Source organism: Labrus mixtus, chromosome 21, assembly GCF_963584025.1.
Source record: "Labrus mixtus chromosome 21, fLabMix1.1, whole genome shotgun sequence".
Classification (NCBI taxonomy): Eukaryota; Metazoa; Chordata; class Actinopteri; order Labriformes; family Labridae; genus Labrus; species Labrus mixtus.
The window spans coordinates 12964931-12977647 of NC_083632.1; the positions used below are offsets into that span (position 1 = coordinate 12964931).

Genomic DNA, 12717 nt, shown 5'->3' on the forward strand with positions numbered 1-12717 from the left:
CTCAACAATCTTAAGTTTTTATGGCTTTTTTTAAATTGAGCTTGGATTAAACTATTTTTTAATGCAACCTCAGGTTGTCAGGAAAGTGTTGAGGCTTGAGGCTTTGAAACACAGCCAGCTCCAGAAGTCAGGTCTTTAACTTTGTATGTAATTGCACTCTGCTAAACACTGATTGCATTAATACTGCATATTGGATACATATTGCTTTTGGTCTGAACACAGGTTAAGGACATTATATGAGTGAAATAAAATCTGCTGTATTTCAAACACCTGGCTGATCACTCACCTGAACAGATGTACCATAGCGGTCTGGCGGCGCCCTGCACCTGCTGCACTTCCATGATGTCGCTCTGAGAGTCGATCAGAGTGTAACCTCTGTATGGCATGCTGCCTGTAGGAGCTCCTGACACTTCGTTCAGCAGAGACAGGAAGTTGTTATCTGCAGCGTGCTCCTTAGCCTTCTGCAGCAAGACATTCACGGCAGCTTCTGTGCGGCCACACACTTGAAGCACCCTGGGAACGCTCCTGGGTGGTGTGGTGGCATCAGCTGGTTTCTCAGCTGGACGAAGGATCACGTGAACATTTGAACCCCCAAATCCAAAAGAGTTGACGCCAACGATGCCTCCTCGAACAGGAATTGGGTGGTCAACAACTTGAAGTCGGCCGTCAGTGAGAGCTGGGATGTCAGTGTTTGGACTGTTGAAGTGCAGGTTGGGCGCCCAGACTCCTCGCTCCAAAGAAAGGCACACCTGTAAGTGGGATGAAAACAAAATTTAAAAACACAGGCAAGGTCAAGATCAGGAGTGTATCACGGCAGAAATACTTAAAATAGTGGAAAAGATCATTTCTCTTATAAAGATATGAACAAAATAAATAGTCAAATTCTGTTAAAATAATATAATAATGAGGTTTTTTACATCGACAGATAATCGTTAAATTCATTCAATACCAATGAGTTGGAGGGTCTTGTACTACCCTCCAATTCATTCAAAAAGTCCTCTGTACTGAATATGAATGCATATTACTCACATACTAATGACTTTTAATCATTGTTTACCCTTTCCTCAATAATAAATAGTAAATCATAAAAAAGAAAGGCAGTGTGGTGCAGCCAACAATATGCTCGAGTGGAAGGTTTCAAAACAGGCAGATGAAAAAAAGCAAATGCTTTTTGATATACAGTACATATATATTATAATAGAGGTTTTTGTTTTGAATCCTCAGAGCAGCCATTAAATGGAGTTTTTGCACTCTCACCTTTGCCAAAGCAGCAAGACCAGAAGCCGGTTCTGGGTGACCCATGTTGGATTTAGTGGAACCGATGAGCAGAGGTTCTCTCTTTGAATTACAGAATACACCGACGATGCCGTTCACTTCCTGTGGGTCTCCGACCTGCGTGTGAAGAGAAGAAACACACATGTTTTCATATGGGATTTATATATACTTCATTAATCATCATTTATTAATCATCTTCATTAATTCTGCTTTACTCCGATTTCATTCCGTCTTAAAGCACAGAGATGCCCTGGAAACAACCTGAATGTGACTAAAGAAATTCGACTGTTGTGTACACTGACCTTTGTGCCGGTGCCGTGGGCTTCAACGTACTCCACCTGCTCAGGTGTTATATTTGACTCCTCATAGAGAGAACGAACCAACCTCTGCTGCATCTCACCTGAAGGAAACGTTACACCTGAGGGACACAGAGGAGAGTGTGAGGACAACGAAACAAGAAAATGATCACATAACTTTACTTTATTAGCATTTACTAGAACAAGAATTTCAAGTAGAATGTCCCATAGAAGTAGAGGAGGGGACAACCAGATTTCTCTCTCTTGGAGCTTCACTTCTCATCTCACCTTACATGATTATATTTAGGTTCTGTCACACCACAAGTTAGTGCCACTCCTCACCTTGCTCTTTATATCCATCTGTGTTGTTTCCAGCGTTGACTACTGTGGCATACACTCTTTTAGCTGCCGACCGCTTTGTTAGAAACACGACCACTGCTGCCTCCGAGCGACAGTATCCATTTCCTGGTCCACAGAAGGATAAAAATCTTAAGTTTATATTGCACCAATACACAGAGTGCGTCAATAATTGTACAAAAAAAGTTATCTATATCAAGCAATGTATGATTATAGTGATGATGAAGAAAAGAGCTGTAGCATAAGATGTGTGGATAAGAAACACTGCTGCTGATAAATATATTGAGTTCAAGACAATGTCTTAGAGGCAACATAAAGCCATGTCACATTTTTATTCAAATGCAGGAGAATAAAATATATATTTTGGCAGTATCAAGAAGTATTGTTTGTTTGTTAAAATGTACATAATCAGTCGGTCCAGTTCTGTGAGCAGAATTACACAACCTGAACGTTAGAGCCCGTGAAGAAAGAGATGCAACACTGAGCTAAGACGCTGCCTTTGCAGACTCTGTCTACTTTAATTTACCTGAAGCATCAAAGGACTTGCAGGTCCCCTCAGGACTGAGCATGCCCAGCCTCATGAACTGCACGGAGGTGTTTGGCTTGAGCAGCAGGTTGACTCCGCCCACTAGTGCAGCTTCACACAGACCCTGGCGCATGGCGTGGAAGGCATTTTCTAAAGCCAGCAGGCTGGAGGAGCAGGCTGTGTCGATGGCCGTGCTGGGGCCTGTGGGACGAAATCAATATTCAAAAAAAAGTTTACACAAGGATATCCTGGGTACTATCTTCATTTCTCTTTAATTTGAAAGCAGCCCGTCAGCACTCAGACAAACTCTATTTCAGTCTTTATCGACATCCAGGGGTATTTGAAAATACAGATATTTGTGATATCAACAATAGTTTATGTGAGATTCTGCAGACTTTGCAAATGTAATATAACCAAAATTGCAAAAATAATAGTACAAGAGCATTTGTATAAAAGTTTTAAATGTTGGCCAAATCCAGGATCTGGATTGTATCTGGATTGCTGTGGCGTTCACTGCAGGAGCTCTGAGCACAGCAGATGAATGGACTCATTTTTCTGCGTCATGCAAAGTTAACAAAAGCATTTTCACACAAAATCCTTTGGCTAGGCATCTATCCAAGAGAAAATCAGGGAAATTTTGTTTTTATTTATTTGGGTTTTTAAATGACAAAGGGGTGAAGGTGGGTTGCAGCAGCTGTGAAAACAGGAAGTAATGGCTGCAATATAAAGAGTGCAGATGAGAACATCCATAATGTCTTTTATTAACCACTGACAGACTCAGATTGTTATTTTAGGATCAAATAATGATAAAGAAAACATGGTAGAGAAAACATGCTCAACTCCCTTTCAAAGTAAAACAACTCGGTGCTGAATCCCGAAAAATGTCCCAAAAATTCTTCTTGTTACACACGCTGAAGAAGAGCGTCTGCTCCAAACGACCGGGTGGCAATTTAACTACATTTTACTGTTTTTCTTATTTTAGGATCAAACCAGTTGTATAACCTTTTTGGTTGGTTAGGTCACTTCTTTAAACCAGAAACAGCGTTTTCATCTATATTCAAAGCAACCAGAATTCATTAACTAATAGAGTTATTCCTGCTGCTGGTCAAAAGCTCCATTCATTTGCAAGTGTATAAAGAACATGGTGAATAACATATAAACAGTCAATTTGGCTCCAAAACTTTTCCAACACACGTCAAAGAAATTAATTTACTTCTGCAATCACACAACTTTTCTATCTTTTCATCTGGCTACATGGGGTAGACAGGGACTCAACTTACCCCGAGGTAAAAGTCAGTACATCAAGGATGTATGTCCACCTATCCTTCATCCATCTCACCCAAAGTGACTGACACTGCTTGAGTCACGTCTGTTTTCATAGCCTCGCTGTAAAAACATTTCCTGAGACTAACCATCCTAGAAAACAATGTAAGACAGGAGGTAGTGCTGAGCGTCCCCGCTTTGTCTTATTGTCTCTATTTTGTCTTAAAAGCACATAAAGAGTGTTTCTGGTGACATAAGCTTAAAAACTAAAAACTAATCTCTTTTATTAAGAAGTAAAAGTAGCTAGCACATTGATGAATGAATGAGCTTAATCCTTTTCATTTTCACTATTGAGTAACTCTGCACTGGGTAATAAGGGCAGCAAGTTTAACTTGTTTCCATAAATATACGAGGAGTTGGCAAGTGAACAAAAGGTTGTCTCTGTAACCCTCAATGTTTCAGAATAAAGTAGGCTATAAGAAGGTGAAACAGTTTAAACTTCAGATTTTAACAGGCCAATCCAAAATTGGAATCTTGGCACTGCTTCTGGTATCGGCCTCTGTTGCTTTGTCCGCCATTTGAGAGTGATTCTTTTACGTCAAGTTCTCGGCTCACGAGTTCCCCCCCGACCCCGTCTAATCAGGTAGAGTCTCCCGCTGTGAGAGACATGTGAAAACAAGCAACACTGGAAGATTTCAGGGTCTGTCTGAAGGTTTCTAGAATTTTCAGGAGTGCATTTTTGAAAACAGCTTATGTGTGGATGCTGGATGTTTGTGTTCGTACCACTAAAATCAAAGAAGTAAGAGAGTCTGTTGGCCAACATGGCGCGCTGACAGCCGGTCATACTGTAGCCCAGTAGCTCGTCCGGATCTCTGCTGAAGGCTTCACTGGCCTCTGAGCCGCTCACTCCGACATAGACTCCTGTTTTACTGCCACGCAGCGCGGCCGGGTTCAGTCCTGCAACACATTTCAATGTTTTTAAACCATTCAGTCAGTATTTCATCAGAGAGCCTCACTCGGAACAGGAGATCTTCTTAAAACTCAGCCAAAGAAGAAAGGGACAAAAAAAGCATTCTCCAGCAGACATTTTCTGTATTCCTGTCAGACAACTTCTTAACTCTTTCACTCATGTCACTGCTCTCTACAGATCTGCAGTTTCCTCACCTCCGTCTACAATGGCCTCGTATGCAACCTCCAGCATGATGCGGAGCTGGGGGTCCATGGTGTTGGCCTGTTTGGGGTGGACTCCAAAGAAGGCAGCATCGAATTTGCTGATGTCTTTCAGTTTTCCGTTCCGCTTTGGGAGACCGTACAGACCTGGGAACAAGAAAACAAGGAAAGAAAGACCATTTTTTTAGAAGAATTCTTCACTCAGGGAGCGATTGTTGCAAATGGCAGGTCTCAACAGGCCTGACAGAACCAAACTCAGCCACCTAACTGATAAAAGGACATTTGGTGGAGTTTTTTTGTTTCATGTTTGAGATACCTGTTTCCCCAGCTTCCAGTCTTATTGTAATAATAATAATACATAATATTAATACATTTTTATTTATAAGCAATTTGTCCTTATGACTCCTCTTTTTTTCTCACCCTCAAATACTGAATAAGGTTTTATTATTTTTTATAAAAGATATTGTATGATAACTTAAACTTGTCTTTGTTTTTTGTTTTTTTGGGGGGGTCCTTTAATGGGTAGGAAAGCTGAAGAGAGAGAGTAAATGTTAGGAGGAGAGAGTGAGGAATGTCATGAAGCAAAGGGAACTAACATAATGACATGAAGGATCACCACATTGACTTTTTAATGGAATACTCAGGAAAAATCTTAAATTCAGGCCTCGGGTGAACTGTTGCTCACAAAAAGCTTGGACTTTGTGATCAATCAGCCTGTAAGCCCGAGAACGTTTTCTTCAAATCTTTTTGTTTGGTATTCTCCTAATGCAGAGAATAGAAATGCAAAACCTTCATGCAGACAAGGTTAGTGTAGTTGTTCACAAATTAACCTTTACACACAATGACAAAATCAGTCAAGGGATTTATTGGCCAATTAGATGAACATAAGCACACATTGGTCGATTGTTTTGTAACTCTGCCCTAAGTCTACGTACATTTACCTATGACACATTCAAAAGATTTTGCTGGTCGGCCATATAGTGACAAATATTTGCTTTAAATTCCTTGTGCTGTTTTTCGCACAGAGCCTGTTTGTGAGACTTTGTTTCATTGAACAATTTAAGAGTGTGAATATAATATTTGGTACAGGATCTGTCAACACAAGTAAAAAAACATCTGTAGAATAAAGACACACAGGTCAAGGTCAAATCATAAAATATATCACAGAGATCATAAATGCTAACAACTCGACCTGCTCTGATAACAGTCTGGTTTTATCTTCTCAGAGAAACTGATAAGCACCATCATGACTTATTCACGATTGTGTTGCCATGTGTGAGATCCATTTACTGTGGAAACCTTACTACCAACAACTACTCATCTGATGGCTTTATCTGTTTATATAAAGGATTCAAAAAATGACAGGGAAATAATGAATTGAATTAAAATATGCACCGTAAATTCAGCCTTTATGCAGACAACATTCTCCTATACCAACAAAAACCATCATCATCTGTACCTTCCTCGATCTCATAAACACTTTCTCCAAAATCTAAGACTACACTATCAACTGGGCCAAATCCACTATTCTCCCTCTCAGCCCAAATAGTTGGGATGTGGCAGCTAAAACTTCCCCAAACTCACATATTTAGGAATTAATATTTCCCCCAGGCTCAAATTTAATTAATCTCAAATTCAACCCCCTTCTCAAGACAATACATGATGGCCTGCAACGCTGGATGACTCTACTGCCATCACTCATACGCAGAATTGCTACAATAACCCTAACCCTTGACTCCATTATTACAACATTTTATCAGAAAACCAAAACAACCAGATTAAATAATAAAGTTTAGAAACACTACAAAAACCCAAACCCCAAGGAGGTCTACAAGCACCAAACATTTTCAACTACTTCATTGCCGACCAACTACAATACATTAAAAAATGGACCAATCCCATTGAATCTGACAACTCCTGGAAAGACACTGAACAAACATTATGCAAAGAACTCCACATGTCAGAAATCCCATTGATTTGCCCCTCTATCAAACACCACCCCTGTTTTTAAACCCCTACCATAGCAACAACTCGCCAAATAACTAACACCACTATTTCTCCCACCAAGCAAACTCCCATCTGGAACAACCCTGACTTTGCAATCAACAGAAAACTGCTCCACCTCCCAGCATGGATCACTAAAGGTATCACACACCTCCAGCACATTCTTCATAACAACACTCTTGTCTCATTCCCTCATTTGGTCCAGAAGTTTGGCATTGGGGAACAGCACGTTTTAGAATATCATCAAATTCAATCTTCTATGAAAAGCAAAATCAATATTATCACATCCAACTTTGAACTTCCACCATTAACCTCAAACATAATCAATATCAAAACAAGAAAAAAAAACTATTATCTAAACTCTCCAAAATAATCTCCAAATTTGACCAGCCAATATCTGTCCCTTTCATTCATTGGGAAACAGACCTCCAGGTCACCCCCTCAGTTCCGACTTCTGGACCCAAATCTGCAGAAACATATTCTCCATATCAAACATACAATTTATACAATACAGGATTATTAACTACAAAAGGTGAGAGGAAAAACGAGTTTCACTGATTCTAAATTATGTTCATACTGGACACAAAACACCACAGGCGGATACCTGCACCCCACATAGGACTGTACACTGATAAAATAATTCTGGCATGACATCACTGACCACCTCTCACTGCTCTTGAGCTGCCACATCCCATGTTCACCCACACAGTGTTTACTAGGAGACATATCCACCATCAACTTAAATATCACATCCAGCAAAATACTCCTCATAGCTCTAACCATCGCCAACAAAACTGTCCTCCTGAACTGGAAGTCAAAAACTATATATTACTGCACATTGGAAAAACAAACTCATCCAATACATACCAATGAAAATAGTATCTACCTCACTCATAGAACAAACTGCTGATTTTGAATCTGTCTGGAATTCAATAAACTACAACCTCGATTTATAATTACCAAAAACATTAAACCCATCATCTCTTTCTTCCTGTGCACCAATCACAGCTTAAACAAACACACACACATAATTTACAGATAACTGTAATTACATGCACTACTATTTTTCACACAGCCCCCATGCTCTCTCCTATCTGATGCTTTCACTTTCCAACCAGTCCTCTGAAATATCATGATACATTGCTACCTACCCATAACTTCATTGTACTTATTATCATATCTATTTAAGCATAATATTCGGGCATACTGCTGTTATTAGTAGAGCCAGACTGATATGGGACTTTTTGGGTCCGATATCAATCGATCAAGACTTAATGGAGCTGTTTTTTGTTCTGCTAATCAATGAAAACAGTCAATCTGTGTTGAAATCCATTCTGACCCTCAAAAGCAATCAAATCCAGGTTTATGAGGACTCTCACCTGGAGTCCACCGCCGGTTGTCCTCTGTCACCATGTCCACACCACCCATCAGGTTTTCCCAGAATTCCTCAAGGTTGTTGGACTCGGGCAAACGACCCGATATCCCAGCTATGACTATATCATCCATGTTGAATTTCTGTGAACAGAGAGAGAAAGTAAGATGAGTTTACCAGTGAGAGTTGGAGAAATTCTTTCTAAGGAATGGAATCAGCATTTAAAGGTTAGGCTTTTATCCTCATTAAACGATACATCACAATGAAAGTCTCTTCCACACATAAATAATATTTGTATAAATAGTTAAAGGGAAAAATAAGTCAATTAAATCAGGATTTTTTTTCTAAGCTAAAGATCAACCAAGCAGAAACCTAAGGAGTTAAAAAATGAAGCCAATGCAAAAACTGCAGTTCCTTGAGGGTCCACTTGAGAATGGCTCCAAAAACCAAAGAAGTTCCATTAACATTTGTATTCAAAATAAAAAATGCCCACTTTGACAGTAGAAATAAATGTTTCAGCATGGTACTAAAAACTATAGTGGTCTGTCAAGTCCATTTCTTTCTCAGCAAAAACTGTGCAGGGGTGATTTTTTTATAACTCATCCGATTTGATTTTATAAAGAACGAATTTGATGGTGCAAAGAGAGGCAGAGAGACCATTTTTTTTAGAGAGGCTCGTTGCCACATAAGCTAGTGCAGCAAGGATAAGCACCTCCATTACAGCAAGTCTACCTACAAACTCTGTATCACTCCATATCTTCACCAAGCCTTTCCCAAAAATAAACTAAATGAAACTTCCGGCAGTTGGTACATTCCCTTTCCGTCAAGATTGTCGTACGATATGGTTTGTAAATTTGTTTTAGGACTGGTAAAAGTGTTCTGCCACTTGTAAATTTGTCTTACTTGTAAAAGTCTTTCACATCTTGTACATTTGTTTTGTCCTTGGTAAAAGTGTTTTGGTTTTATAATTTGGTTTAAAAATTTTTTTTACATTATTTTAAAATATAAATTTGTCTCATATTTTGTAAACCTCACTCTTTGTAATTTTGTTTTTCACTTCCCAGCCACTCTACAGATGTGTCAAAATGAAATCTTCAAACCAGAAGGATTACGTTAGAAGCTTCAACCTGCTAAGAGGTGAACATACAGTGACTTATGAAAGACACCTAATAGAACCTCATACAGGCTCAATTTAAAACAAAAAAGAGATTGTTTTGTTTCTCAGATTTAGTTGCAGCTTAATCAGTGTTTGATGAGAAACTAACCTGCCTCAAAATAAAAAACAAAATCACTCAAATGGAACTCTTTATGAGCGAGAAAAAGACCTCGTCAGTATTCTCTTTAACATTTTGAAGATTTCCATTCATGAAACAGCCTATGGCTTGAACATTATGAGCCTTGATAATTCAATTAAACATCCTAACACATCCTAAAAAAAAGTGAAATCTTCTCTATATTTTTGGCAAATTGTTTATCTGAAGACACTTCTGCTTTCTTGTTAAAGCTGGAAATGCTGCCTCACCGTAACCTTCAGTCAACCTAACGACAGGCTGAGAGCTGGAGCTGAGGCGGGTTTTAAGCCTCCTGACAAACCGTTACACCGTGCCCACCTGTCAATCAGGTCAGCTACACGCCTTATTGTGAATAACTCTTATCCTTCATCAAATCAAAACGGATGAGTCATCAAAACATTCACCCCCCCGTACAGTGTGTGTCGATCGAGACATGAGCTAATCAGACCTATTTGGTTTTTTTGAACCCCGGCTGTAAACAAGTTAATCTCTGCTGTAAAAACAGGCTCTTTTGAATCTTGGGTGTGTATGTGACTTCCTGTGCTTCTGAAGCCAGCCTCTCGTGGACACAGCAAGATTTGCTCTTCTATATTGGCTTCATTTTTCAACACCGGAGGTTGCAGCTTGGTAAATACTGAGCTGGGTAAAACCTATAAAAAGAAGAATTGAAATAGGTTCTGCAGTCTCCATTCATCTGGGATTTTTTCAGAAAAACCAATAGCTAAGATTGGGATATACAACGGAGTGCCAGGAGCGAAAAAAAAAGAGGTGCATTTCATCTTCAGCCTCTCACAGAATTTAAATTTCTGGTTCAGTGAACACATTCACAACGAAACACTACTGCATTGTACATAAACTACAGCCATTCAATAGCAAAAAATGTTAATTCAAATAGAACTTGAAAAAAATGTTCCTGTTGCAGTGTTTTAATAAAATAAAAAATCACTACATTTAACACATTTCAGTTAAGTGACGGTGCTAACATTGATGGGCAGCTTTGGGAATGAGGACTTGCTCAGAGTACGCATGACAGAGCACTCAGAGCAGACAATGTAGTCTGCTGATAGACTGCTCTGTGTACATGAGTGAGCATGTTAATGTATGTGTGTGTGTGTGTGTCTTGGTCTTTGTTCCTTGTTTCTAGGCCAGGACATTTCATGTCAGCAAGGCAGAGCCTGTCGACCAATCAACTCTCCGCTTCGGACGGAGCTACTGTCAACAAAGGCCCGTCATAACCTCAATGTAGAGCAGGCAGACTGCTCCCCCCCCCCCCCCCCCCCCACATGACATATTGTACAAACAAACACAGATGTGTTCAGCAGATAGTCTGAATCTCTTATAGACACATCAATAATCACATTTTTATTTTAAATTGTCATGATTTGAATTTCAGAGATTGATTCCTTGCAGTTTTGTTGATTTAAGCCATTTTATTGTGCACAGAGCTCTGTGAGAGCTAATATCATATGTCAAATGTCTTTAAGAAGCACCCATATTCTTTGAAAACTCATGAAACCAGCACTGGGTTTTTATTAGCAATGATGTCAGAGAACAAGCTGTGGGAAACTATCTAATATTCTTTTTGTAGTATTTAGTGCAAAAGTAGAAGTCCACATATACCTGCATATCAAACATTTGCACACATTTTAAAGCAAGCCATAGGAAAATAATAAAACCTTTAAATAAATTCCAATTCATATATTTGAAAGTCATAAGTCAGAACTTATATCATGCATATCATTTATCCTACAATACTAACGTCTCTGTTTTGTACATAAATGCTACGTCTACAGGCTAATATAGAAGTGCAGGCTCTGATGTGAGCCAAGGTAAAAACATCACAGTCAGAGTACGATTTGCTGTCCTCATCCTTTCACATGCTCAGCAGCAGGGAGGATTTGGAGTGCAGGACACACAGGCCTGGGATTAGACCTTAAAGAAGAAGCACCTTCAGTCAAAACGTGTCTTACCTGGCCCACATGACTCACTCTGCACATGACTGTAAGGATAAGGTGGTTAACCACACTTACTGGTAAACAAGTTGGCCTACACTTACTCAGCAATCTATGATACCATGTCTCAATGCAGCGTGTTGTTTTACTGACTTATAATCATTGTCAACAAATCAGTGGCGGAGTAGTGGTTTCTAAAGGCCCTGACACAACAAGCAGACGGCAAAGAACTAGTGGAGTCGGTGCACGACGCCTTTTGTATTGGCCAAAAAGTTGCACTTGAACACACCACAAAGACTACAGCCGACAGCCAACTACCACATACGTTCTGCTCATGGGTGAGAGGAAATAACTCCATGCCAGCAGGGGGCAGTAGTCTGTAATGGTCAGTACGAGTATGAGGAAAGAACGTGGATAAACAAACCGTTGTTGTGATACGAGAAGACAATTTTCTCACCTCTGTCGCTCAACACTCGTAATATAGGAACTTCTAATGGAGAATAATGTCTGATAAAAAGTTAGAGATGGAACTGGCGTCGTCAGCTCTTGGTCTTTTGTTAGTGGAACAAGAAGAGAAGAGGCGCTTCTGTATTTCTTCTCGTGCACTGGCTCTCCTGTTTCACTTAGCTGAACAGCCAATCAGAGAGATTCCTATCGCCGATTCCACATGTGGAACAAACAACTGGTGCCGACAGGTGACGGAGCGACAGAGCTGGACACACCGTAAAAACTAGGGCGACGACCGCTCATCGACGGACCGACGGAACGACGGTCTCCTTGGTGTGTCAGGGCCTTAACAGCAGTGCATGTGTGTGTTCTCCTTTGGTATTCCAGCCTCCTCCAACAGTCATGCAAGTTAAGTTAATTGGAGTCTACAAATTAGCCTGTAGATGTGCATGTGAGTGGTTGTCTGTCTCTTAAAGTGTCAGCTCTGTGATTGACCGGCAGTGGCAACCTGTTCTGGGTGTACCCGCCTTTCAGCCTGGAATCTGCTTCAGGCATCCCACCTTCAAAGGAAACGTGGTATGAACAATGGCTGGGTAACTGCCTGCAGCCTTATCCTTCATAGCTGACGATCAGCATATTCCAGTCTTTGACTTTTTAAGTTTGGATATTGTATAACTTTAGGGGCCCCAACAACAAGACCTGGCATGTCGACAGCCTGAGAGAGAGCGGGCCTAAAGGTGGACACACAATTATGTCTCTATAT

At 40.1% G+C, this 12717-nt stretch overlaps 1 protein-coding gene across 1 annotated transcript in view; it reads right to left on the reverse strand.

Moving 5' to 3' along the window:
* Window positions 1–12717, reverse strand: part of fasn (fatty acid synthase) — a 40907-nt gene that overhangs the window by 23676 nt on the left and 4514 nt on the right. Inside the window, exons 2-9 of the mRNA XM_061027662.1 lie at window positions 8271–8406; window positions 4882–5034; window positions 4501–4674; window positions 2455–2655; window positions 1914–2036; window positions 1578–1693; window positions 1258–1392; window positions 287–749 (exon numbers count right to left, since the gene is read on the reverse strand). Coding sequence (XP_060883645.1) covers window positions 287–749; window positions 1258–1392; window positions 1578–1693; window positions 1914–2036; window positions 2455–2655; window positions 4501–4674; window positions 4882–5034; window positions 8271–8397 — 1492 coding nt within the window. The 5' untranslated portion in view covers window positions 8398–8406. The remainder of the gene's footprint in view (window positions 1–286; window positions 750–1257; window positions 1393–1577; window positions 1694–1913; window positions 2037–2454; window positions 2656–4500; window positions 4675–4881; window positions 5035–8270; window positions 8407–12717) is intronic.